Consider the following 27,538-nt stretch of genomic DNA (forward strand, 5'->3'; position numbering starts at 1 on the left):
GTATTTGTATAGAGCTTTTTTAGTCTTGAGTTGCTTTACACTACAGTTTTGCCATTCACAATATAGACTAGCAGGGCCTAGGAACTGAACCCACAACCTTCCAGTTGAAAGACTACTCATCACTGAGCACTCACTTTTTTTATACCTTTACTTCTAAAATCTAAGTACATTTTATATCAGAAAATTACTTTTGATACTTTTACTTAAGTAATACAGTAATAAGCAGAACAGTAACTCAACTTCATATGCAGACACTCTTGATAAAATAAAAGTCACTTTAAACTAAATATTGTATCCAATCATACTGAATATCAAAAAATAGACTACTAAAATGTGTTTATAAAATAAGTCACTTTGTCAAGTGAGGCAGTTTGAAAGAAAGAGTATTAAATTTTTGTCCTGATTTAAATCAAATAAAACAAAACTTGAAAAAGGCACAACATAGATAACATTTTCATAATCAAATATAAATTTATTTTTCAATTATATAAATTCCTTACATTTTAGTGGCTATACTCAAATCCCAAATCAGGATCAATGATGGGTTGTGTTAGATGCTTTGATCCTGGTTGGTTATAGTGGTGATTATCATCTACAATGTTTTAAATACATATAAATGTTTTCTGAGAGCATTTATCAATTTTAACACATGTAAAACTGAGGCTGGATGAGAAGAGGGCAGGGGACCCTCACCCCTCCTCTTACAAAGCGGAACGTTTGTTTGCTGGGTCTATTTTCTGGGGACACCAGAACCGAACATGGCGACGCTCAGCAGCAGCAGCGGGGATCGCCTGGGCAGCTCTAATCTTCAAAGATCTTCTGTGGTATCTCCGGAGAAAGTCCGCGAAATCCTCCGTGAAGGGGTGTCATCGACAGACGGCGGATCCAACAGGTGCAATTTCTGAACAAACGCACAAGGGACTGATTTAAAGTATAGCTTCACGTTAGCTAGTGTGGTTAGCCACTGTAGCCTGGCAGCGCTGCAACTTTAGCCGCCTTCAATCCACGCGATTTGTGCAGAAACAAGTTTTTTGGGTTTTTTAAAAGAGAATGTTGGTCAGAATTAGGAGTTCACGTATGGCGACAATGTATTGCGTTAATTAATTTTGCTCAACAATGTTTTGCTCTGTTGCAGTCGTTGTCTAATCGCGTTTGTGCAGGGTAGCAGATAAAGGGGGTGGGGACCTTAAAACTTAACTCTTGTGTGTTGGTTTAAATTTCCTGTCAGGTCAAATGCATGTTTGATTTTATTCTGCATCGGTATAACAGGCAGTTGGTGTTAAACAAAAGGGAGGATTTGAACTTTGCTCCATGTTTTCTCTTCACAAGGTTCAGTGAAGTGAAGTTTACAGCCCATTCACTGTTTACCAGCCCAACTAGACTTTGTCCTGCCTGCACCAAGCCTTTCTGTCCATCAGTCCATATGTATTTAAAGAAACAAGATGTACAATGTAGAGTACATTATATTTATGTTGGATGGATATTGTATTGTAAACGCTGTTTTCCAGACCTTGAAAAGTCTGTAATTTTGTGTTAGACTCTTGAAGAAGTCTGGGGGGAAAAAGTCTAGCTCATAGTAGAATTTTAGAGTCTGCACAAAAGCATTTTAAAAATATGTAATATATTACATGAAGCAAATAAAAACTTTATAAATTATATATACATTCTTCATTCATTTGTGCAGATGTGTTCTTGACATGTATCATTTTGAATGACAATAAAACATCTCTCTCGCTCTCTCTCTGTCTTCAGTGAACATGGAGATTTGAAAGTTCTGGAAGCAAAGAACAACACTCTCACACCTTGCGACGCAACGAACAAAGAAGCATTTTTTTCAAGAGTGGAATCCTATTCAATATCCTTTTTAAACTTGTGACCCAGTCTAAGGCATGCGATCACTTATAATGAAAGCACTTCTTAATCTGTCTTTTTGATATGCTTTTGATTTATCATGCAACTTAAAGTATCCACCTTGGACATGCATAATTATCTATTTTAATTTGAGTGATAATGAGTGTGACAGTACTTGTTTTGAGGCTGAGTGAAAGTTTTCCTTAGCGGAGCACTGCTTGAAATGGACAGGCAAACCCCGCATATTGTCCCCACTGATGTGCGCCAGATATGGCTGGGTCAACGTTGGCTGCGATATGCTCAAGTGCTCCAGCTGCCAGGCTTTTCTATGCACTTCACTACAACCAACTCTTGACATTGAAAAATGTAAGCATATTTTTAAGAGAAGGCAGAGAATGTCAATAACATAACAAGGGCACACTTTATTTTGGAAAGGTTATGCTAGAGTAACGTATTAAGAAACTCTCTTCTTTTAAATAGATGAATCCCGCATTGCAGAGATATCAAGGCAGCTTCAGACGCAGCATGAAAAGTTCTGTCCTTGGCCCGATTTTCCATGTCCAGGTAAGATCTTTTTTTCTTTTTTTTGCAAGCACTGTGTACATGGTCATTTCATTTCATTTGAATTAAGCCCGAGGTCCACATCCAATGTGAATGTTGATTTTATTTTAGAGCGACTCTGGCTCGTTCCAGCCTGTGAACCATCAACACTCCTAGCAGCCTTCTTGGAACGCTTCCACGGTGCCTGTGTCCTTGCACAGCAGCTGCCAGCCATGAAGCCAGAGCAGCTGAAATCTATGGTGAGTTATGAGAAGTCTTAACATTGTGACAAAAAAACACCCTCCAAAACACTCAACATTATTCATATTACAGGAAAAGGTTATCTTTATAGAGGATAGGGATTATAGAGAGGATGATCTGATTATTGCAGAAATAATATGAGTGTAACAGGATTTTGAGTTATTTACAGGTGTTCTCCACTCTTTTTTTGTAGTCTTTGACTGAGGACGTTATCAGTGTTATACTACAGCTTGTTGAGGAAGAACAAAAAAGAAAGGGAGGAACTCCATGCTCTGAACCTCTGGCTGTCCAGGTGGCTGCATGCATCGTTTCTCTCTGTGGCTGGGCAGCAAGGTAAGACAAAAAAAACTTCCTTCCATAAAACACTGATTTTTGCTGTAAAGATACTCACAGGAGCTCCAACACAATGATGTCTATGACTAATGTATAATTAAAGAATATGTGAGTGTGTTCTTAAAACTGCCCCCACTCCCCCACCTGATGATGTCTTAACCAAGGATTTTTTAATTTTTATTCCCAGCCCAGCTCTGTATGCCATGAACCTGCCCATCCTCACCTGCTCCTGTTGTATGCGAAAGGTGGGTTTGTGGAACTTCCATCAGATGGAGGGAGCAGGTGGTGATGGAGAGGCCCTAGCAAGCACTCTTGGCCAGTCTCCTCAAGCAACAGGTACTGCCGCAGCAGCAACGAACGAGGCCCAAGGAGACCGTTCCTCATCTGCCTCACCCACACCTGCCACAACTCCATGTCGCATGAAACTTAGGAGCCAGGACACCATGCGCACTGACCAGGTACGTTTAATGCAAATGAAGGTCAACCAGCTAAGCTGGGCTTGTAATCACATACTCATTTAAGTAAGAAATCATTCAAACAATGTTGTAATGTATATTAGGGTGAAGGAAACTCTCCTGTGCCCCTGCGGGCTCGAAGCAGGGACTCACCAAGCCCCAGTGAGGAGCTGCCAAGTCCTTTGTCCAAGGGAAAGAGACCTGCAACTCGCAGCAGAGGACAGGGAGACAATCTACAACACCCCTCTAAACGCCTGTGCTTTTCCTCCATTGGTGGTCCTGTAAGAACCAACATTTTTGTTTGAAGTTTTGAAGTCATGGCAGACTTTGATCTGTAACTGATGGTGATATTGAAATAGTCAAATATGAAAGGTTTTGCCGTTTGTTATTGAGGGCTGTGATTAAGCTTTAACTCCAACTGTTGCTCTCCATAGTGCTCCACCACTATGGACTGCAGAATTAGGACTTTCCTTAGAGGGACTAACAACACTAATACATGGCAACAAGCACTGCCATTTTGTATAAAAGCATATTCTAGATTTAGAAGAGAGTATTTTCAGCCATGTGCTATCACAAACCGCTTATTTGATCCTTTCATTTCAGGATGAGCTCCTTCCCAAAAACACATTTGACCCTCTCACTCAGCACAGAGACTGGTGTCCATGGATCTCTGTGGGACAGGAGAATGTGGATGAAGGGGTTATTCCATTTGATGATGGAGACTCAGAACTTCATCAGCAGGGCTGGAAGGCTGCACTTGATCTCCTCATGCCCATGAAGAAGAACTCTGGCCCACCAGGAGGCAGTCCAGCACAGGCAAATCAAAATTTCTGGTGGTTATATTTCATAATAGAGTGATCAAACGTGGAATGTCCCATTTCATCTTTTTCCTCTTTCTTTGCAGGACGCTCGTGAAAAGTCTAAAAGAGTGTTTGCTATATTCCGTCAGTGGCAAGGATCCTGCACTCCGTCTCAGCAGATTGCTTCCAACGAAACGCCATCTCGGCAATGAATAGATGGATCGACGTGTTTTTGCAGTACAGAAACGGAAGCATCAATGACAGCAGTGTCCTATCATGTCAGTGTGTCATCCCATAATGTCATGTTTACTGTCGAGGTGTTTCTGGAGGGATAGAAAGTTTATTGTGCTTTTAAACAAGTGAGTAAGTATCTTCTCTGTGAACAGTTAAGTAAGTGAAGAATGCCTGTATGGCTTTGAAACACTTGAATTTTGTGAAAAGCTTGCAGTCTATATGGCCTTGCATTCTGTGTGTGCATGTATAGTCATTAAGTAATAGTACATGACTCGGTATAGATACTGGCCACAAGCCAGGCACTTACTTAAAGTCTGCCTCAGTAGTGACTCAGTCGTGACATCCTGATGTTCTGTGTTTCTGTGGAGTGTATGAGACATGGAGTCCTTGATCATAAGAAAAGAAATGGCTCAACACTGGATTGGTAATGTTTACCTTCATTGTATATTGAGTCATTTATGGGAGTGAAACATTAACCTCAGATTAGCAAAAAAAACAAACTGTGAGAAAGTCCTTTTTGTATTTGTACTGTTTTGGTGTGGATATGAGGTGTCTTTGTAACGAACATTCTTTTTATTAAAAAAGAAAAAGAAAATACTGATTATTGCAGGCAGGCAGAAATGTATCATGAGCTTAAAACCTGTTTTAAATTAGAATCAGATATCCTGTGTTTTCTTTTTGCCTCCCTGTGACATCTCAATGCTAATCCAGTCCTCACTCTTTTCTCTTGGTAGAATTTTCTTTTAAGGTTTAAATAAAAATGCTCATCTGGAGGCTTACACGCCATTTGTTGTTGCTCTGACGCAAAGCAGGAGTAACAGACATCAACTTCAAAAGGGCAGCCATTTTGTAGTCTGCACACATTTTAACCAATTGCCTGATGGTGTGACAATTAAACAATGTGTGTCACTGCATTTTAAATACGTTCAACAGTAAATCAAAAAACTACTTTGTCAAATAAAATTTTGAATGAAGTGCATGATCTTTATTTGGTTTCTGATATTGTTTTTGTACCAGAGTTTCCACCACTGTATTATGAGATTGATATTAAGAATTGTCATCTAATGCAATATTAAAAGGCACTTTTGTACTGTGATGGAGGTCATGGTCATGGGACTAAGAATTGCTTGTGAAAAGTTACTGACAGGAATGGATGACAATCTCACAGTTTGATTGTATCGTCTATTGAACAGTGTCTGTAAGAGGCAAAAAATGAGATTAGAATCACAACACTCCAGATCATGATCGGATCAAGCCATGTCAGGTTAAGGTCATCAGATCGTAGTTTCCCATTCAGACAGTTGCTTTAATCTGGCAACTCCGTTCTTATAATTGGTTTGGTTGACTAATTTAAATCAAGTACAGTGCAAGGATATTTAAATATACAGAGACTTGGTCATGACTTCATATGGAAGTTATTGTACTAATCTAAGACAGGTACGTGTTCAGCTGTATTTAAAATGGAGCGAGGCTTAACATTTCTTTGATTTGCGTGTATGAATGTGATGTTTACCCAATAATATTTACTAAATGTGATATTGCATCTGAGAGACAGTCAATTAAAAAATAAAAAAACCTGATAACTGTCAAAGGAGCAAACGAGCATCTGTTTCAACGTCCAGCCAGATCCAAAACTGCATTACAGAAAATAAACGTTGAGTGTTTTCAAGGCTTTCCAAACACAATCCACACGCATCAAGTTCAGTTTGAAAGGCACTTTGTTGTCACATCAACTTGAAAGACAAAGAAAAAAGAACTACACCGATGGCCTTTGATGATGACGTTTTGTCGCGCAGGTATGACGGCGCACGCGGAGGGATCCCAGCTTGTCAGAAACATGGTCAGAACGCTGGAAGCCTCTGAACAGTGTAGGTCTAACGTAAGCTCAGCCAGTCAGTAGGACAGAGAGACATTGAACTGTATAGACGTTTTGTTGGGAACATTTCCGAAAGCAAATGTTAAATTTGGGGTAGTGCCGTTAGCTAGGTTGTCTAGCGTTTCGGGGGCTAGCGTTCAGTTTACTCACTGGTGTTCTGCGGTGGAAATAGCCAAAAATGTCGTCTCCAAGTCCGGGTAAAAGGCGAATGGATACCGATGTGGTGAAACTGTATCCTTTCTGAACATAAACAACAGTATCTCAGTCGCTGCATATTCAAGTGTGTCCAGTTAAATGTTTGTATAATACGAGGAAACCGTGTTTGTTGATGTATCTTGTGTGTAATGCTAACCTTTAGATACAGAGCTCTCATTGTGAATGATTGGTGTTTTTGTGTAAACAACATTTTGCTAGCAAAGCCAAGTGCTAGCTATTCCTGTCCTGCGAGCCTTCCTTTGCTCATCGGGACAGCTCTATTAGCTAATCACATCGGTCCCGTGTCCTTTCAGCCGTTTTCCAACTCAGTATTTTTGTGACGTTGACGTTAGCTGACTAGCTTGTAGTCTTTATTTGAAAATGTACTGCAACACCCGAAAAAACCCAGTTTCACACAATGTCTCTTATCTTGCTCCAACACCTATAGATTTGGCAGCGGTTGATTTGATTAGAAAAAGACATTATGTTAGTTGAGTTTCTTTATCCAGCCTGTTGTTTGTCAAGGGAGTCAAGTCAAACTGTCCGTTTACACGCTGATACAGGAGCTTGTTTACATAACGTAAGGCTAACGTCACCTGAAAATGCTGCTGTCTTTTGTTCTGCTTTAGTAAAGATATCAGCCCTTTTGAAGCTCGTGTATAAATCTAGGCCCTGTGTGCTTTGGTTTGTAACCTTACTTGGGGTTTTTGGCAATGTTGTTATTTTATCAGCCACTTGAAATGTTACCTTGTGACGCTGCTGAACTGGCTTGTTGGTCTGCTGGTTAATTTCAACATCAAAATGGCCACCTGATCTGTGTTTCTCACTGTACGAAAGTGCCTGCAGGGAAACATGTGGAAGGTCAAGTTACATCAGTTTACAGTGGTTATAATTTGTTGTGTTATGAGTATTGGAAGTGGATATGAGTTTGTGAAGTGGCACAGCAGGTGTCATGAGTCTGCAGTCGATTTTCACTGTGAAATGCTTGAACTTTTAGACAACATCTACTCTGCTCTTGTTGTCACCTCTTTTATGCTTAAACTGTAAATTATTTGTCCAGGGCTGACTAGGAGACTCTAAAAATAAACCAGAATGACATATTTCCATTCCACACAGTGTTTTAAAGGAACAGTATGAACAGGTATTTTTGTTTTTGTCCCAGCACAGTGAAAGCCAGCTTAATGATTGGGTAGTCTGTTACTAGCCGGAAACCACTAGAGGGAGGGCCTAAGAACAGCTGATGGGATGGCAGTAAAGCTTTTAGTCAAATATGGGTCTCAAACTGAGCAGGTCAAAACAAACCAAATGTGACTACCAAGTAGTTTTATCTTTTAGGTTTTTCATAAGTCACTGTATTCAAAGTTATTTTAACTCTGAGACATAACCTATCTGCCTTATGCAACACATTATGCATTTCATACTACATCCTGCCTCATACCGCCACAGTAGAGTGAGGTATATAACTGCATGTGGCTTCAATATGTGAATACACGTCAACACAAAGAGGCTGCAGCTAGTTCTTTTAAAGCAAAAATGTCCTTGTTGTTTTGGCCTGCTGCCTGAGGCAATTTGGTACATATGCTAACTAACAACAGTGCTTGTTTGAGCAAGTTTCTGTCCCCCCCCTCCCCCACACACACATGCACTGAACTTTGCTGATGTGTAGGCTATATGAACCACCGGTGCTGAAACAGACAGAGCAACAGCCTTTCAGAACTGTAGCAGACTCATTCACTCGCAGAGCCTTGTAGTAGTTGAACCCCCTCTCCTTCCTAAGCCGCTTGACTGACGGGCAAGAGCAGGTTTGCTGCATGCCACCTGCTCAATTCCATACAATGACGGGTGTGTTTTAGGATACTATGAGTTAGCAGTGGTCAGCAAGTGTTGGGAACAGCTACAGTCTGTCAAAGACCCTGCCCACTGTAGTGTTTAAAAGTAGGTATGCAAAGTTGAGATTTAGTTGCTTATATATGGCTCATTGGTTCACTGCTGACTATGCTGGCTTGTTGGGCTGAAGTATGGACTGCTTCGGGCAACAGTTCCTTCCTTCTGTTTGTGTCCCCAGAGCAAAACTAGCTGTAACAACCTCCTCTCTGTGCTCCATATGCCTGTGTCTCCCTCTGCTGTAACCAAACCCTGAAACTCACACTGCCTTTTAGACAGGAGCAGCTTCTTTCTCATGTGCTGACACTGTGAGCCCTCACGCATTAATTTGCCGTGGCCACTGGAGAGCTGAGAATCTGGAGCGGAGACCATTAGGGGATTCATGAAAATGAATGTCAGAATGACCTCAGCATGTACTTGAATGGCAGCCTGCTTTAGGAACAAATATAAGTCCTGTGTTTGCATTACTATGGTGATTGTTGTAGTCTGAACTCTGTTCTTTTTGAAAAAAAATGACAGTGGAAATGGAAAAAAAGTTGGTTTCCACCAACTTTATGCAGCTTTTTCAGAATTCCCTTAATCCTTCACCCCTCTCTGCCCCTGCAAACGTACAGCTTCGAATGGCTAGGGACAACTTATTTTTTGTCCAATATTTGCCAGGCTGTATTCCTGGCTAAAACCTTAAATTAGAGTTATTCTCTAGTGACCTGCATATTCTCTGAATTCACTCTCACTGTTGGACACGATGCTTTCTTTTGTGAACGTGCTGCTCTTGAAAAAGAGTCTTATTAGACGGTGTCATTCGAAAGAGCTTTACATTCAGCCTATTGTGTGGGGTTGACTGCACAAACTGTGTAGGTAGTTGTGCTATTATTTGTATGTATTCATCATTGGCCTACTCTCTTTACAAATTCTCTCAAGCTGTAAGCTGCTGGAATTTGAGCACAGGTAGATTACAAAGGACTAAGCCTATTGTGAATGCTAACACAAGCCCTTATGGTCTCTGGCCTGTGGATGCTAATACAGTGAGTGGAACAAAAATGCAATATATAGGGTTATCTGTACATTTTACATAATCAACATGAGGGATGTTTATTTTATGTCATTGAATTTTAATAAGCTAATGCATGTACATACATAAGATGAAGGAAAAGTAAAGCGCCCTATAAAACTGCACTTCTTAGTGTCTGAACAGCGTCTTAGGTTTGAAAATTAGAGTTGTGTATTCCTTTATAGTCCTTTAAGTCTCTCACAGTGCGGCTCGTAGTTCTGTGAAGCATGGCCTCCAGTCAATTGTATCCAAGACTGTGGCGAGTTGTTGCGAGGGGTGTTGCATGCTTCATCAGGCCCAGTATCATTACGATACCCGGCATTTATACCAGTGTGTGTATATATGGTCTTTGTCTTTTAACCCAAAACAGAATTATCAGATGATTTAAGCATGCCATGTGTCATGTTTGTGCTTCTGTCTTTCACAATTCAAGGTGAGTTTACATTTTCAGGCTGTTAATTCCCCAGGATTTCTTTTCATCATGAATTGACTGTTGAGACAGCTCTTGGCTTTCAGTAATCCCGATTCATTCAGTTGTCCACGATCAGGGTTAGCTTGTTGGGGCAGTATCTGCCACATCACTGCCTTTTTTTCCTTTCTTTTTTTTTCATTTAAACCTATTCCCACCCCCTTCATCACCACATCCCTCTCCCCTCCCTGAGTGGAATACCAAACCATCTCTCCTCTCTGCTTGGTGTTTCAGCCCCATTGTACCGTTGTAAGATGACATCCGGATAGCATAAGCAGCAAAGTCTTTTGTGTTTTAGCCGTTTACAGGAGCCCCTCAGACGTCCACCTCCTGCTGCTTTGTCAGATCATGTCATACAGTCGCAAGCAGCAAATCTGCACCAGACGCTATAACGCAGGACTAAAACAATTACATACACTTTAATATAGGGAAGGAACTAGGCCTTTTTTTGCCTGTTTCTGTCCGAGAGATAAGGAATTGATAGCAGCAGGGTTTCTCTGCCATTTTTCTCAGGGTTAATATTTAACCGATAGTAAGAAGCTCAAACGCTGACATAGACAACGTATGGAAAACCTATCCAGTGTACACAATATACCAGTAATAGTATGGAATTACAAAGTCTGAACAGAGATATTTATGATATTTTCATGTCCTCTGGAAGCTAAATATATAATGCCAAAATTCAAATGGTTTTGTTTTGTATACAGTCAAATACAGTGTATGCCTTAAGATTTATATTTTGTGGTTTTTGGGCTGTGTGCTTGTGGAGAGTCATGAAAAGAATGTAATTAGTGGAAAAATGTTTTTCTTCTCCAACCAAGTTATGTGATATAAAAAAAGCTTTGGCATACAGTGATTCATGTAGATGTTATGTGCGTCTTCATATCTTACCAGTGTTGAGTCCAAAGCTGCTGTTGTGAGATGCGTTTTTCAAAACGTTGTCTTCTTAAGACTAAATGTTTAAAACGGCACAGTTTCTTCTTGTCTTTGTCTGAAGCTTATGCTTAAAAATGTGTTACTTCATCTAGACCCAAGGGAAGTCTTGCGCCTCCTGCTTTTAATTTCTCCATGACTGAGCATAATATAACTTAGTAAATGGTAGATGAGGCCCCCCTCTAGTCATGGGGTACCCCACCTTGATTGGCAGTCCTGTTCTGGGTGTTCGGGAGCAAGGCATCTCTGACGGTAGGAGATTTGAGGCCCTTACTGTTAATCCCATAGTACAAATAGCGAGGCTTCCTGCATGCATGGCTGAGTTCCCTTACAAAAACAGATGGACTGAAGTTCCTCTCTTTGTTTTGCATGATATTTTTTTCTGGCACTTGGGAGTTCAGCCTGCTTTGGCTGCTGACATCCACTGCTGCTTTCATGTGGAAAATCGAGTGACAACAGCACGTTTGGTCTTATGGGCCAGTGACACTGAATCCAGTTGTCTAAAAATGTTGACTTAAAGTTGTAGGCTAAAATATCATACACAAATTAGCCTTATCAAGTGTGCACTACACTAGCCACGCCCTTTACTTGACTATATCTGGTTTTTACACCTCTCTCTCTCATGTGTGTCAAGTTGATAAAATTAGCTTTGTGTCTTTCTTACACACAGATGCTGAAATTCTGGTAAGCGTGCAGTTTCCTCTGCATGGCACTGTTGAAATTCGGTGTTTTCTTTGTCTTCACAACTCACAGTGGATCTTGTCTTTTAGATTTAGATCATTAGACAGATGCCTCAGATCCAGGTCATTGTTCCTCCTGGCTCAGTTTTTTGATCATTAATGGTCATTTCATTTGTGTATACATGCACGGCTCAAGCACATGCATACACACAGACACTGCTGCAAATGGGCTGTTGATTTAGTGAGGGGCTGAGAGCAGACGCAGCTGAAGGATTCACATTTGATTGCAGTGGGTGGGCTCTCATCCCTCACCAGTGAAGACAAAGAACTTCGCCTGAGCAGTACTGTGCTGGCCCAGCTCTCATGCAGCGAGGTAGCCGTCAGCTAAGCACAGTGTCTTGAGGCCTGTATCTAATGGAAACCAAATTTGCATTGATTATGGTATTTGGATTAACTGCTTAGCATTGTTTGGTATTTTTATTGCATTCTTTTTGTGGGGGCTTTTAAAAAGTTGGCCTTTATTGTGTTTCTCTGCATTTGCATTATGCAAATGATGATGGTCAAAGACTGCTTTTAGAATTTCCAAGACGTGTGCTGTATTGCTTGTTAGAAAGGTTCATCCAAAGGTGTTTTGGCCTCAGGGGTAAACTATAAATATATACACTTGTTGCAATTCAATTTAGCAGATTTGTTTTTTGGTTAGGGTTAAATATATAAAATATAAATATAAAACAAAAAGTGATGGGTTTTTTTCAAAGCAGAAATTAAACAGGTATTCATTTGTCATAATTTTCTTCACTCAACAGCTACCAGACAATTTACATGTGGATTTCAGTGAGTCAGCCATTTGGGGCCGTACGTCTATTGATATGTAAAACCTGCTGGGATTTTTTTTTTCTTTTGCACAGGCTGCACATGCTGGCACCAAGTGGCCCATCAGTATTCAAACACTTGAGTGCTTCTAGAACAGACCGTGTAAACCAGCCGTTGCATTATAGTGACATGATGTTGCAAGGGTATTAAACATTTTAAACTGATGTAGTGCAGTAAAGGATATTCTTCTTTCTTGTTTTATAAAGTAGCTTACTGTCCAAAAACGTCCTGATTTTTGAAAGTGTGCTTGTGGACCTTGTAGTCATCTAACTACATTGTTTTTTTTCTTTACAATGTCTCCTCCCCACATAGTTCTGCCCAAATCTCTCTGTAAATCAGTACTGTTCGAGCCAACTCTTTGAAGGAATAATCATTCATTCTTCTGCTTTGATTCCACATAGAACTCTCACGTGTTAAATCTGTTTACAAGTACAGTATGTTGTAGTACAAGCCGTTAAGACCCCTCTAGCTATGTTGACTTGCTCAGGTTGTCATAGTTAGATCTCTTAGAGCAGCTGGAATGACTCCAGTGCTGTTCCTATCATTGCACCTGTAATGAAAGGTGTTACATCTTTTCTTTCATCAAAGCCTGCAAGTTGTAGCATGACTCTACTTCATAGTTGTGTACTATCAACACATATAAAGATATAACATGTAACATTTCTGCATGAATATATGTAAAGAACAATGAGCTTTAATGTTATATATTTTCTTGAATATTGTACTTAGATGAGTCAAAATTTCTCCAACGCTCTTTAAATCCATATAAATAATTACTATTAATTCACCTCGTAATGACATCATGTGCTTAACCCTTCCCATGAAACATCAGGGTGAGGAATGAAGTGTTCGGTGCTACTATTTAGCCAGTGCGATGTCTTTTGTTTTTCATTAGATTTGTTTATTTAATAAATCAAGCCTACTCATTGCTGCACGCTCTGCCGTGCTCCCCCCAAATATGCAAACGCATAGGGGAACCAAATGAAACAACAGTGCCTGTGATTCCATGCTGCTTTGAGATGTCATCAAACTTGGCCTTTTGTTATTGTTTTTAACGAGAGACCTTAGTGGTAGAAATGTGCATTTAACACATTATTACCTCTAGTACCTCTGTTCTGTCATTGAACAAAGCCCACTAAGGGCTGAGCATCACTGGTAAAGTGGGCCATTCTTCAACTGGAAGGTCATGTGTTTGATTCCCGGCTCCGTTAATCTACTTACCAATGGAGACCCTTAACCCCTAGTTGCACCTAACAACTGTGGCAGCAGTGTATGATTGATGTGTACAAGAAAACGTGCTGCATGTAGATGTGCTATATGTGTAGATGCTGTGTAAGAGAGCAGGTGAATGGCAAACGGTAGTGTAAAGCAGCTTTGATTGGTCATCAAGAAGAGAGAAGTGCTAGATAAATACAGACCATTTACCATTCTTTACCATATCTTGTACTATGTGCAAAGTGGCACCTACTCTACTCTTACAGTGCAGTTCATTGTGTTGTCATTTTTCCGTCCAGTTTCTATTTTTTGTAAGGAGCAAATGAAATTCACTTGTGTGCATTCGAGCACCCATGGGTGTGAACATTTGTATTGAGCCATCTGCAGGCTGGCTGAACTGGAGATTTAGTTTTTTTTGTCTCTTCATTTTTTGGTCTTCATCCCCCTTGAAGCCCACAATATAATGACAGGATTATCTGTTTACAGAGTCATTGAGTTGGTGTTTTCAAGGAGCTGAAATGATCCAGTAAGGCACCACATCTTCATTAACATTAAGTAGAGTTTGACTTGATTGGGAATAAAAGGAAGAAAACAGATGGGAGAGAGTTGACCTTAGTGTGAGAGGAAAAAAGCAAAGAAGAGGGTCAGCGAGGTTGACTGGTAACGGCTGCAGAGGAACCGGTGTTTGTTTGGTGGTGAGCTGATTAAATCACACTCTCACCACAACACCCCTGCCTGTCACTCACCCTGCCTGCTATGGCAGGCTGGTTGCTGTGCTACACGAGCTGCCTCTGTTTTCAGGCTGCGGAGTGTTGTTGAGGTCATACAATAATCCTGCTTGGCTCAGTGCTTTGCACTAATACATAGAAAGTTGAATTGAGAAACACAAATACATTTTCAAACAAGGCTAGAATGCAGTTAAAGATAAAGGTGCTGGTAGAGAATGCAGATGAGTAAAAACAAACCATACACACACAATAAGCCTAAGAAAATTAATCTTCCTCTGGCAGTCTTTCATTAAGTACCCATATCAGCAAGTGGGCACAGAGCCTGTTTTAGAAGGAAGACGAAGGCACTGCTTTGTTGTTTTGTTGGTATCAACTTTGTTGTTGTTGTTGTTGTGTTTAAGCTCTACAAAGCTTTTTTCTTTTGTTCCGAGTGCAAAATGTAGCTTGCTGACTTAAAAGTGACCATTCTTTCTTAATCATATGTGGGTAATAATGAATATTAGCCTTTGCATTTTATTTGATACAGTATGATTGTGTGTAGTCTGTTGTTGGAGGAAGCCTCCCCATTGTTTACACCCCCGAGGACTGCTGCTATATTTCCTGTCTTTCATCTGCAAGGCCTTTGATTGTACATTTGCCGTTGCAATCTCTTTGTAAAGAGGTGAAATGAAAGAGACATTGCTGCCTGAGTACCTCATATCTGAACAAAGCTGTGGCCAAATACACGTTAGTTGCCATTTAAAAAAACAAAAAACACCTTTGACAAAGGAGCATAATCCAGTCCATGTGCACTGAAATACATCCTTATAATTATCGTTTCATTTCTTTAAGCCAACACAACCAAAACAAAGACTATTGGTGTCAGTATTAAGTTCAGCCTATAGTGTAGGTATGCAGTAAGCTGCATACCTACACTATACACTATAGATGGTGCTTACCAGTGGCAGGATGTGGCATAAAAATCCGCCTCACCTCTATTATTAGCTGTTAAATATCAGCGGGGTATTTATAATGTGACATATTATATGTATAAAATGGATGGGATAGACCGACATCTGACGAATGTAGCATACATTACCTGGAAATGTGGATCGACTTAAGCCATTCTAATCAAATCCAGACCCTGGGTTTGCCCGTTTGTGTGTCTGTGCTGTGCACTCAGGCAAAACTGTCATCGTTTGTCTGCAGTCCACAGCAGTGATGTCATTCACGTTCACAGATCTGCCTGCAAGGCTTGATTGACATTTACTCTTTTCGTTTATTATCTCTGCATCACTTTCTCTTTGCCTCTCCTCTGGCATCACTCTGGGTCACATTTCTTTTTTTCACTTAATTCCCCAACAGCGATCTCCTTATCTTCCTCTCTTTTCTCCCCCTGTTGCATCCTTTTATTGTTGGTTGAACTTATGCTACTCTCTTTTCTTTTCTTTTTTTTTACATTGCGTCACCCTGCTGGCATTTGGGAGGTATTGGCATCATTGAAGCAGAAATCTTAGCTTTGTTTTCTTAGTCTGAAACACAAACACTGCTTCTTCTGTCCATTCTTAAATTCTACATAGTTTCCCTCATGTTTCTCTCGCTGATCTTTTAGACACTGCGTCCTTTTCAACAAATCCAACAGTGCCATGAGAGAAATGTCCAAGTGTCGCTGACACTGACAGACTGACAGAGCGCTGTTTATGATTCTCCATCATGTTTGTTTTCCATATTTAGACACTTGGTTAGGGTGGGATATTTTGATCGTGGGTCACACAGGGATAGTGGCCTGAACGGACCAGAACGAAAACAAGACATGTCTAGACCACAACTGTAAATGCTATTTACTGCATATTTTTACACTTGACCATTTTATTATCCATTATAAAGTTCAAAATCAGCATCGCATTGACCTTGAATACACTTTGTCACGTTTTCAACATCGTGAACGATTGTTTGTCCACGTTCTGGATTGATTTGTCTCTATGAATCAGATTATATATATATGTGTGTGTGTGTGTGTGTGTGTAAAAGGATATTGACCCATCTACAGATTATGACTTATCTTTACTAATCCAAGGTTGGTTGGGGGGGGGGGGGGGGTGCTGAACAGAGAGTTATGTTGGGAATGCAGAACATTTAAATGCTTGTCATTTGGTAGTGAAACTGAATCGTCACTGGGTTACAATTAGTGTGTTATATGGGTCGTGAGTCAAATCCTGTCAGAAAGACATGGGCACCAACAGATTTGTTGTTTTAGCACTGCAATAATGACCATACAGTGCAATTATGTCTCAAAACTGTAAAGTATTTAGTGTGACCCTACCCTGACAGTTGAACAATAGCATGACCCTGGATGTTTTAGAGCTGGAGTGGAATCCCTAATTAATGCCAATGTTCTATGTCAATCTATGTTTGTCCTACTATTTCATTTCGAAAATGGTCTGCTGTAAAGTTTATTTGTTGCTTGAGCATTTCATACACGTTGTGTGAGTTAAGTCCCTGTTGTCTTCCTTTCTGCCATTGAGTTAAAACCTGTTTGCCCTTCCTTGATGGAGTGTGTGTGTGTCATGTCACATTCATTTAAAAAGCCAAAAACAAATAAGTGAGATTTATAGCGTATATATAGTATGCACTGTATGTCCGGCCAATCCAGTTCATTTTGTCTGTCATCTTTTGTCATCGCTCACTCTGCGTGTGTGAATTTACAAGCTCTCCTTGGGAGCTGTTCTCATAGACTTGCCAAACTCCTTTAGCGCCAGTGGTAACCAGTGAGACTTGTAGTTGTTTACTAGGTGAGATTAAGAGGGAGTGCTGCTGGGAGCCTTGGGTGTATCTCTGTATGAAAACACTGTGACATGATCTCATAGAGAATGGCAACGCTCCCGTCGAAATAAATCCATGGTTTTGGAAATCGACTTTGGTTCAGAAGCGGATGACACAATGAATGAACTGCAGGTTTTGTGAGGAAGCCCAGTGTTCTTTGACTGTGTGTGTGATGTGGAGTTGTCGGATGAAAGCAGAGTGTGTGTGTGTGTAGGTTGTATTTGCATCATTATCAAAGTATTGCAGTATGTGACAAGTCGGTTGTTGCAATATGAGCTACATCCTTTCCCTAACTCCTCCCGATGTCACACTGTAGTTTCACCAAGATTTCATTTACAGATCTTTAAGACACTGATCTGTCATTTCAGCCTGCTTGTTATTGTGGTAAAAGTTAAGTTCTGCATACCTCTACTCAACCCTTTTTAATAGTTAATATTCACTCGGCTACTCTGTCTTCCATAACATAATGCACACAGGTCTATACCATCCCCCCTCTCTGCATAGCTGGTTAGACTTGCATTAACTCCACACCAGTGGTTTCACTAGTGGTTTGGTGCACTTGTAGATGTGTGTGAGCTGCATAAAGTAAACCTAATGCACATAGTCCGACAAGAAATGATGTTGCTTCAGATCCACATTGCACTGGTGGTGGTAGTGGTTGTTCATGCTGCTTTACTTATTGAATCAAAGAGTCACAGTCAGGCTTCTCCAACATAAGCCGGTGCAGACAGGTTCCTCTTCTGTCTGACAATGACACATTTCCTTGCTGAAGCCAGGGATTCAGTCTCTTGCAGACTCGACCAGAGCTTAAAATAACCTCAAGTTTGATTTAACCCTTTGGGGGTCAGTGCTGTAGCTAATGGGATACACACTCAATCGGGATTGTCAAGCCATCTGCTACTGCGTGGCAGAGAAAAGTGTTTTTTTCTCCCCCCCTTATCTCTGTCTTTAATGTGATGTGTTCTGTCAGCCTTTAACTCTTTCCTCTCTGTGAGATCATTTCCCCTCTTTCTTTTACATAGTTTGTAGTTTATTTTCTCCTCAGATGAACTTTATTCACTGTGCTACTTCCCTCTGCTCTCTTGAAAGGGAAATTATTTTCCTGTAAACGATTTGTGTTCAGACTGGGGACCGTGGTTGGTTATTATTTTAATTACGTCCATAGAGGAAAACAGTGGATGATTACTTCCTCTGTAAACTATAAACCCTCTTGTGGATGAATGCAGTTCTCCTAAAGCTCAGGCGTTAAATTTGTGCATTAGATGTTTATGTTTTAGTCACTTAGGCCCTGTTCAAACCTGGAATTAACATCCACGCTCAGTGATCCTATCATGGCTAGGTCATGTTGACTAGGACAGTTCACACCTGGAATTAAAATGCATCCTGAATGTGACCACATGATCAGATCAGCCTGTTTGTCTAGGCTGATTTGTGTGTGTGTGCACGAGTAGTAGAAGAGGGGAGAGAAATGAGCTTGATTTGATCAAATCTCTCATTGTGCTGAATTTAAAGTTTTGGCCACTGGTGAGCAGATTTTATATTGCGGTGGTGGCTGCAGATAAATGAATTTATGCGGGCTGATTAGTGTCATAATCGTGAATCTACGACATCAGCTGAGGAGGCGGTCTCTAATCTATTCCGAGGACAGGCTGCATTCATGCAGCTCAGGAATGTGCATAAATGCGTCCACGAACCACCTCCCAATGTGGTTTCTGTGATCAGATCTGAGGATGCTTTCAGCATGGATTAGGACCTTTTCCGCTCAGACCTGTACTTGGCACAATCTGGCCGTGAGCAGATCACTGAGGACGGATGTTTATACCAGGTCTGATTGGGGTCCGACTTGTTGACTTCCATAAATAACGGTAACTGCACACTGACATTATAGGTAGATATTGTGCTTAGTAAATTGAGTCGATATTTAGGATTGGTATCATCTGATCCTGATCAGATATTGGCAAAAGGAAACTGTAGAATGAACTGATATTGGTATCAGAAGATAATCATGATTTTATATTTGTCTCAAAAGTTTCATTGAATCATTCCTATAAAGCTGTCGTTTAACTCGAATGCTGCAACAAAGTCAAGGCAGGGAGCTGTTGTTTGCCAAGTTCGTTACCAGCATGTGTGGAAACAGTTAACTGCTACAACGTAAACCCTTCTGTGCTTGGTTTTATCCAGCAGGACTTGTGTTTTATGTCCAGTGGTGCTGTTAGAAAGTGACAGGTGGGAGGAGGCCTGTGTGCTTCATAAAGATGGCTCAATATGCTCTACTGGCCAACTTAAGTGTGTTTGTGTGCTTGCGATTCCGAACACAAACCATGCATTGATTTGTGTTTACTGTCAGAAGCTGTCGTTTCACTCATTAGTCCTCGTAAGTCTGTGCGGTATGGAAGAATGATGTTTGGGTAGAGGAGAGGCGAAAAGGTCACACAGCTAATGTCTTTCCTGTAACAAAACATCACCGGGAGAAAAAAAAAAAAAAAAAGCTGCAGCTGAATTAACAATCTAGAGAGGACATATTGTCAGCCAGTGACCCTGGATACTATTCAAGCGCTCTTCATCATTGTGGCGGCACAGGTTGAGTACTTTACGTTTATGTGCACGCACTTGGTCACATGAAGCTTTCTCCTCCTTAACGACATTTACAGCATCGAGAGCAAGCATGAAGTCACCATCCTCAGCGGACTCAATGAATTTGTAGTCAAGTTTTTCGGACCACAAGGAAGTAAGTGTTTGTCTATTCTGATTTCAGCTAAATGTTGTTGTTTTTTGTTTTTTTTACCAACACATTAAACAAGCTACAGTATATCCTCCTTGGACTCAAATGAGTCCCAGATGTCTGTGTTCTTGGCTGGTTTTTCATCCAAGGAAAAAAAAAATGTGTGTACTCCACTTAAGAATCTTCACTGTTCTTTGATAAACCCTCCCTCCTTTTTTTTTGCTCAGACATGTTACATTGTCTGTTGTTCTCCTGGTTAGAAAAGCTGTTCTTTCCAGCAAGCCAGGACTGAAACCAGGCCTGAGGGCCCCTAAGTGTGAAGCAGAGAGGAGACAGGCTTGAGGGGGAATTATGACAAGGGCGGTCTCACCAACAGGAATTACTTACTTTGTATGCTTTTGGCATCATCTGTCCCACTCAAAACCACTGTCACTTTTACACCAATAAATAGAGGAAGTGGGTGATCTATGATTCCTCAAAACTATGCCGAATAAGATGATACTGGTGTCAGTATGCGCAGGATTACTGCCATTTATCCTCAGTCACTGTGTTTGCACTTCATCTACATGCTCTGCTCAGTTTCAGTCGGGCACATGAGGGTCCTGTTACACACAGCTATTCTGGGACAGCACCGCACACTCGAACACAATCTAATTCTCCATTCTCTTTGATGTCGGTGCATTTTGTGAAGTGATTTGGAAGTGAAGATTTCTCCCGGGTGCAAATATATTCATGGAATGAAATGAAGTGGCAGAGGGAGGGAGAGAGAGAGAGAGGGGAGGCATGTATAGCTCATTTCTCAAGCAGCTCTCCCCCTCTGTTGTGTTTTGAGTAAAGGAGAAAAGAGTGTGAGAGAGTATGGGTTTAACTCCGCTCCAGTGTGCGGAGGATGGAATATGAGGCTCAGTGGATTGTCAAGTCATGTTCTCTCTCTCTCTCTCTCTTCTCTGTGTCCCCTCGTCATGTGCAGCACCATATGAGGGAGGTGTGTGGAAGGTGCGAGTAGATCTTCCAGACAAATACCCTTTTAAATCACCATCAATAGGTAGGAAATCTAGTGTCATATCATTATTATATTATTATTATTATCAGTACTGAGCATTGTTATTTCTTATTTACCTCCTTTTTATGCAGTTCTCATCCCTGCTTTTTTTCTTTCAGGATTCATGAACAAGATTTTTCATCCCAACATTGATGAAGCGTAAGTTGAATTACTTTGTGTATTGAACCAAGTGGTTATCCTGTCATTTTAATATACAGTCTATCCTAATGTTTCCTGTGTTACTTTTTCCTATTTGGAAGTTTTAGAAAACAAAAGAAATTCTATGCTGTTACTTGATTATAAGCCACCAACTTTAGTGCAGTCACACAAATATCCAAATATCCAAAGCATTTTTGTTGCTCTGGGCAGTCCATAAAGGTGGGTGGGTGTCGGTCTGTCAGGGCGGACAGGCTGAACCTGTGCCTCCTCCCTGAATGAGACTCTGACCTCACAAAGGCCAAGAATAATACTGTGTGTCAGTGGATATTATTGCATAGTACTTATCACCAGGAACAACATATACCAATCTTAACAGTTAAAGTATTCCAATGTTGTGTAAAGTGCAGTGTAAATGTAACGTGTGTGTGTGTGTGTATGACCCGTTCCCCTCTGAAGTCACAGTTAGTTGGTGTTTTTTTTGTCACTTGACTGGCCCCCACTGACCAGACTAGATGCTCATTGGCCCTTAGGTCATTTGAGTTTGAGACCCCTGGTGTAATATGTGTCAGGTTTCTATTATTTATTCTGTGTCGTAACTTCTTGTTGGTCCTCTTCAAGTCATAATACCCTGTATGTTATTGCAACGTGCTGCAACCGCATTCAAAATGAGACAATAAATATATTCGGATCAGAAAAAATGGATGTAAGCAGACCCTGTTGACCTTACCCGTCTTTACTCGTAACATTTCTTCTCGGTCTCCCAGGTCAGGGACGGTGTGCTTAGACGTCATTAACCAGACATGGACAGCCCTTTATGGTAAGTGACACCGCTGTGTATGTGTTTGTATTAAGTTTCCACACTGGCGTATCTGATTATGTGCGAGGACGGTTGAACCAGTGCCACCGAAAGCCTCAAAGGTGACTGCTGTGGCCCCATGGCTACAGAGAAGTGGGCGCATTAGACATCGGTGCACAATTGGCCCTAATCTACTTAGCGAGGGGAGAAGTGAACTCTAATGAGGTAAACCCTCGCCCACCAAGGTCAGAGAACAGTCACCTTTGACAGGAGTGATTTACTGTCTGTCAGCTGTAAGAGACATGAACACAAACCCCCGATACTTAACTGTTCCTGTGACAGTGTCTCTCTCTTTCTGTGTGTGTGTGTGTGTGTGAGTGTTACCCACCATGTCCTTGTGCCCTTCTCTCTACTATTGTCCTAAATGGCTTTTCACTGATAATATCCCCAGCAGATGTATGACCTGGTAATGTAGAATAAAGTCATATTCAGATGTTGTGATATATTTTAAATTACTAACCAAGTGAGGTGGCTTTTAAAAAAAAGACTAAACTCACTTTTGTGATATTTAGTTTGAACTTGCTGCAGATTTTGTTCTGTGTTTAAAACCCAGCATTGTGTGCGATGAGGAGAGGGAACAAAAGCAACCGATTGAGTGGCTTAAAACGTGATAATGCTGAACAATGGACTGTAGGAAAAACTTGAACAGACCCAACACTGACACCTAGGAGATGAAACGAGAATTGCAGGTAGATTTCCTCTCAGGCTGCATCTCTGAGTGAAAGCTCAGAGAAGGGGAAAGGAGATTAGTGCGGGTCCAGCATTTGACACAGGATGATCACGGACTGATGTGTGTGAATGGATTCTAATGTTTTTTGGATATCATGTCGTCCGTTTCTTCAGACCTGACCAACATCTTTGAGTCGTTCCTGCCGCAGCTGCTGGCTTACCCCAACCCCATCGACCCCTTAAATGGAGATGCAGCTGCCATGTACCTTCACCGGCCAGAGGAGTACAAGCAGAAAATCAAAGGTTCAGTCCAAAAAAAGATCAATATCATCCCTCTGTGTTCTGTGGCCGGGGCCACACTTGGACGCGTGAGCAGTCGCACGTTATCTGGCGGGAGTTTCTTTTGAGAATAAGATAAGATGGGCTTTTATTAAGGGGGAAATTCAGATTGACACAGCCGATAATTAAGTAATAGAAATGAGAGTTTCTCAGCTAAATAGACAGTGAAAATGATTCCGTGTGTCCAGTGTGGCCCAAGACTTCCATAACAACAACAAAAACACATCACGTTCAACATCCAACAGCTCTACTTTAATTTCCCATGCGGTTTCTGTTGAATGACCCCCCTCTGTTTCTGTTTCTGTTTCTGTCCCCTCTCTCTCTGCAGAGTACATCCAGAAATATGCAACAGAGGAGGCTCTGAAGGAGCAAGAAGAGGGGGCAGGCGACTCTTCATCCGAAAGCTCCATGTCTGATTTCTCAGAAGACGAGGCCCAGGACATGGAGTTGTAGTGATAGGAGGGCTCCCCCACCTTCCCACCCCCTCCTTTAACCCCGCCCACCACCCCCCAACCCCACAAAGACTATATTTGATTTCCTAACCATGAGAAAGCAGACTTATAATATTCATATTTAAACAAGTTGATTTTTTTTTATTATTATTATTATTATTATTATTATTATTATTACTAAAAACAAGGATTTTTATGGATATCTAGCCTTTGGTGTGTTTTGACAGACACCCTCCCATTCTGTAGCCGCCCCCGCCCCCTCCCCCGACAAAGACGTTACAAATGCTTTCACATTTCTCTCCCCGTTATCTCCGCATTTTTAAGGTGTGTTATATGACGTCATAGGCGGGGAAAAAACTATAATGTCTGTACTCAAAATTTCACTTTTTAAAACATAGTTTGACCTGAATCCCGTTTTCCTCTCTTTTTTCTCCCCCCCCCCTCCCCCAACAATGCTAACTGGTTCTGACCATCACCGAGTTTACAGCTTTACAACGACAACCTGTAGACGAGACAGTATTTCTTTTGTTTTTGTTTAAGTTGCACAATCACACCTTCCGTAAAGATTCAAAATGTGTAGTGCCAATATTATAAAAACACTGATACATCAGTACTAAAGGCTGCCTAAGCATATCTCTTCTTTCTTTTCTTTTTTTTTTTTTTTAGCGTATTGATTCAGACACGAGACCGTTAAATGCTTCTTGGACGCTACCTTGGCTGTTACCGAAGTTTTCGTTACGCTTATTGTTTATCAGCCGTCGCTGTGCAGAACAAAATAACTGCTTCACAAAGTCAGGACATGGGAAAACAAGTGAATTAAACCACATGGTGTGCGTGTGTGTGACAGTGTGGTGAATGGAAACACACGCACGCACACACTAGCTGCAAAAACTATGGACTCTTATGTGCACAAAGGCAATAAAAAACATAAAAAGGAGATTCTGGTCAGACTCACTCAGCATTGCTGGAACTGAAAGAAGACCAGAGCCACAGTTTCACGTTCAACGCAGCTCAAATCGCCTATACCGACGTATACTCTGGCTTTTATTTTCTTCTATATATTCTTATTATTGGTCAAGAACAACTTTTCCAGGCAGAGAAATAATGTAGTTGTGTTGAATTTTAGGAAAACCAGCATTAAAATGTTTTAATTTAAGCAGAAAAAGCAACAATAACAAAAAACAAAAACAAAATGTGTGATTTATTGAAGATCCAGGTTGGTGTAGTGTCAGTCCTCACATTCCACTGTTACCTGCACTCTGCTGCAGTGCATGCTAACCCCGTCATCACGGTCAGACCCGAGGTCTGTTCCCCCGACTGCGTCGAGCAGTGTCTGCTTTCAAAATAAGAGCCAGACCTTTTGACCTTTTTAGGCTTCGAGCAGCGTTGCGTTAAGGGAGCGGATCTGTTGTTTAATTTCATTTCATATGTACAGATTTGGTTTATTATTGGGCTGAAAAAGAAAGAAAAAAACGTGTCATTCATTTGATGCATGTTTTGTTTTATTGTGGCGGGTGAAGAGATCGTATTGGTATTGCGCCGATTTTGAGTTTTTGACATTTATTTCCCACCCGCTTTGATTTCTATTACACTTCACTTGTTCTCTTTTGAGTGTTTTACCTGTGGAGGCTAACGAGGCAGTCGTACTACCTAGAAAACCGTATCATGTATTGACTTAATAGTGGTAAGAAAATCTCAGTTTGTTTGTTTTTGTTAGTGTCACCGTCACAAACTGAGCCCAAAACTGTTTCAGGAAAAAAAAGCACATTGGGTTTTTTGTTTTTGTTTTTATTTTAACTCATCCCAGTCTTTCTCTCTTTACTCCTCCACCTGTAATCTGTCCTGTCCCATCTTAATGTTCACTCTGTTGCAGATTAGGGGAAATGACCCAAGGCTGAGAGGCGCTGGTGTCTTTGACCCGATGTAGGATTGTTAGACGTTATGGCTCAGGTTTGAAATACGTACAGTTTGGTTGTATCTTGGCTTTTTTTAATTTCCTTTTCACTCCGGAAGGACGTGACTCATGCTTCATCTCCGTTGAAACCGTGTTTCTGACGTGTCGGGATAGTTTAGTCTTTTTCTGGGTGGTGACTTCAACTAAAACAACATAACGCTATATGGCTGTATTACAGATTAGAGTGTAGCTAGTTCTTCGGTATGCTTAAACCTGATAAAGCGCTCATGGCTCATCAGACCTTTAGTTAGTGTCTGTTGTGTGGTTGGTTATGTGTGAGATACTCCATAGATGTGCCTGCTTGTCCTCTTCCTGCAGATTCAGAGTTGTACAGATGAGTGTGAGGGATTTCAAACTAGTCAACACAGAAGAGCCAAAAAGAATCTGCCCCAAATAATCACAATTCAAATACAGATTTTCACTTCCTTCAAGTGTTTTCTCAGTGTTTTATTATTGGATGAATTTGCCTGGTTTAAATTGTAGGTTAATAATTGTTCTCATTCAGCCTGGCAAGTTTTTTTTTTTGTTTTTTTTACCTCTTGCAGACAGTCGACACGTTCACGGCAGTATGTTATAGAACGATGTGAATGTTTGACATGTCTTTTAAAGTGTGGTGAGATTGGTGATCCACGTCCACTCGAAACCGAACAAACCTTTAAAAGCTGCGCGCAGATTCACTCTTTCATAATAATTGGCTTGTGTTCTCTCTGTCTCTCTCTAAGCTGCCTGTAAATGTGTATTTATTCATTAAAGAAACTTCCTTTTTTTTGTTTTTGTTTTTAGACTCGATCATGAAGTGCCACTGATGGAAGTTATGGTTCAGCTTAGACTTTACACTGATGACCATTTCCAATTTTTTTTTGTTTTTATGAATTCACTTTGGAATCCTTGTTTTACTTTACATTTGTGCAGTATTGTACTTTGAGTGCTGAAAATCCGGTTCTATCCGAGGTGAGAATAATAAAAAAAGAAAAGCACATTATTATGCAGTGGTGCAACAGGGAACTAATCATATTTTGTCTTTTTCAAACAAAGAAAACAACAAGATTCCTGTTTTTGGGGGGTAAAATATTTGATTTGCATCTGCTGGGCAATAAACTGATGACAGACTCAGCCGCGGGCTGGTGTTGCTCTCGTTGAACAGGACACCGATCGGATCTCCTCTTTTAATCTCTTCACTTTTACTCACCGTCGAGAGGAACGATCGCTGCCTTTTGTGTTTTCTTTCTTACGTCAAGAGCGAAGGGAAATGTTCACTCAATTATTTTTGAACAACATCTTTCATTTTTACCTCTCCACGTCTTCTGCTGTAGCACAAACAAACGAGCGTACAGATTACACTTTTCAAACACATACTCCACTCAGCTTAGATGTCACGTGACGGCACAGATGGAGACTCAAAATTCTGTAAAACTAAGACCTGCAGAAAAAAAAAAAGGCCTTAGTCCTCCAGTTTGCACACCCACACACACACACATACAATTACCAGGAAAGACCTGAGCTAAATGAATGCACTATCATTAATCCATAGACAGGACGTCCAGGGCCCATTATCCATTTTTTTTATCAGCACAGCTGCAGAAAGCCAGCACCCTGATCCTGTGATATTACCTCCCCCGCCCTCCCCCCACATGTGTTGACTGTGTCTACTCGTGCACTTGCATGCTTCTGGTGTGGAGTCGAGGCTCGATTGGTGCACATCTCCAATTCTGTCTTGTGCTTGTGTGGATTTGTGCCCCGCGCTGGCCTCTCGCTGCCATCGGGGGGGGGGGATTTGGCTGGCACACACAGCATGGAAAAGAAAAAAGAGAAAAAAAAGGCAAATTGTTATTATTGATTATAAAAGATGTATTTGGTACCTAGTGTGTGATACTTGAGGATTTAAAAAGTTTAAAAAAGGTTTTTTTTTGGTTTTGTTTTTTTAAAGTCCATCCTTATTGGTCTTCTTTTCATTACCGTCTTTGCCCTCCTTCTCCTCTCTCTCTTTTTTTTGTTTCTTTGCATTGTGAAGTGGGCATGCTTGTCAAAAAAGACAACAATGCTCTCTATTAATAGGCTTATAACCTCATAAATAGTTGTGTATAAAATAAACTGTTATAACTTCTTTTTTAATAAAACATTCAATGTGTATTTAAACGGTGTCTAATGCTGATTCTCTGATGTGT

The 27,538-nt window shown here is 40.8% G+C and overlaps 2 protein-coding genes across 2 annotated transcripts; both read left to right on the forward strand.

Annotated features, from left to right (window-relative positions):
* The first annotated feature begins 730 nt into the window (after positions 1–730).
* Positions 731–5,448, forward strand: zc3hc1 (zinc finger, C3HC-type containing 1). The gene is made up of 10 exons (XM_058626252.1): positions 731–892; positions 1,753–1,855; positions 2,067–2,217; positions 2,332–2,415; positions 2,524–2,651; positions 2,846–2,985; positions 3,173–3,443; positions 3,545–3,721; positions 4,044–4,256; positions 4,345–5,448. Exons 1-10 carry the CDS (start codon positions 759–761, stop codon positions 4,450–4,452), a joined length of 1,509 nt encoding a protein of 502 aa, XP_058482235.1. The 5' UTR covers positions 731–758; the 3' UTR covers positions 4,453–5,448.
* Positions 5,449–6,304: 856 nt separating this feature from the next.
* Positions 6,305–27,509, forward strand: ube2h (ubiquitin-conjugating enzyme E2H (UBC8 homolog, yeast)). Its single transcript, XM_058624860.1, has 7 exons — positions 6,305–6,581; positions 19,832–19,908; positions 20,873–20,947; positions 21,064–21,103; positions 21,868–21,920; positions 22,803–22,931; positions 23,296–27,509. Exons 1-7 carry the CDS (start codon positions 6,529–6,531, stop codon positions 23,418–23,420), a joined length of 552 nt encoding a protein of 183 aa, XP_058480843.1. The 5' UTR covers positions 6,305–6,528; the 3' UTR covers positions 23,421–27,509.
* Positions 27,510–27,538: the final 29 nt, after the last annotated feature.

This window comes from Solea solea, chromosome 3 (assembly GCF_958295425.1).
Source record: "Solea solea chromosome 3, fSolSol10.1, whole genome shotgun sequence".
In the NCBI taxonomy this organism is placed as follows: Eukaryota; Metazoa; Chordata; class Actinopteri; order Pleuronectiformes; family Soleidae; genus Solea; species Solea solea.

Excerpts from the sequence above, each read along its gene's own strand:
- zc3hc1 (XM_058626252.1), top strand. The coding sequence starts at position 759 with ATGGCGACGCTCAGCAGCAGCAGCGGGGATCGCCTGGGCAGCTCTAAT. Across the intron at positions 1,856-2,066 it reads CAAGAGTGGAATCCTATTCA|TGCTTGAAATGGACAGGCAA; the intron begins ATATCCTTTTTA and ends TTAGCGGAGCAC. Across the intron at positions 2,416-2,523 it reads GCCCGATTTTCCATGTCCAG|AGCGACTCTGGCTCGTTCCA; the intron begins GTAAGATCTTTT and ends ATTTTATTTTAG.
- ube2h (XM_058624860.1), top strand. The coding sequence starts at position 6,529 with ATGTCGTCTCCAAGTCCGGGTAAAAGGCGAATGGATACCGATGTGGTG. Across the intron at positions 19,909-20,872 it reads GTTTTTCGGACCACAAGGAA|CACCATATGAGGGAGGTGTG; the intron begins GTAAGTGTTTGT and ends CGTCATGTGCAG. Across the intron at positions 22,932-23,295 it reads GTACAAGCAGAAAATCAAAG|AGTACATCCAGAAATATGCA; the intron begins GTTCAGTCCAAA and ends CTCTCTCTGCAG.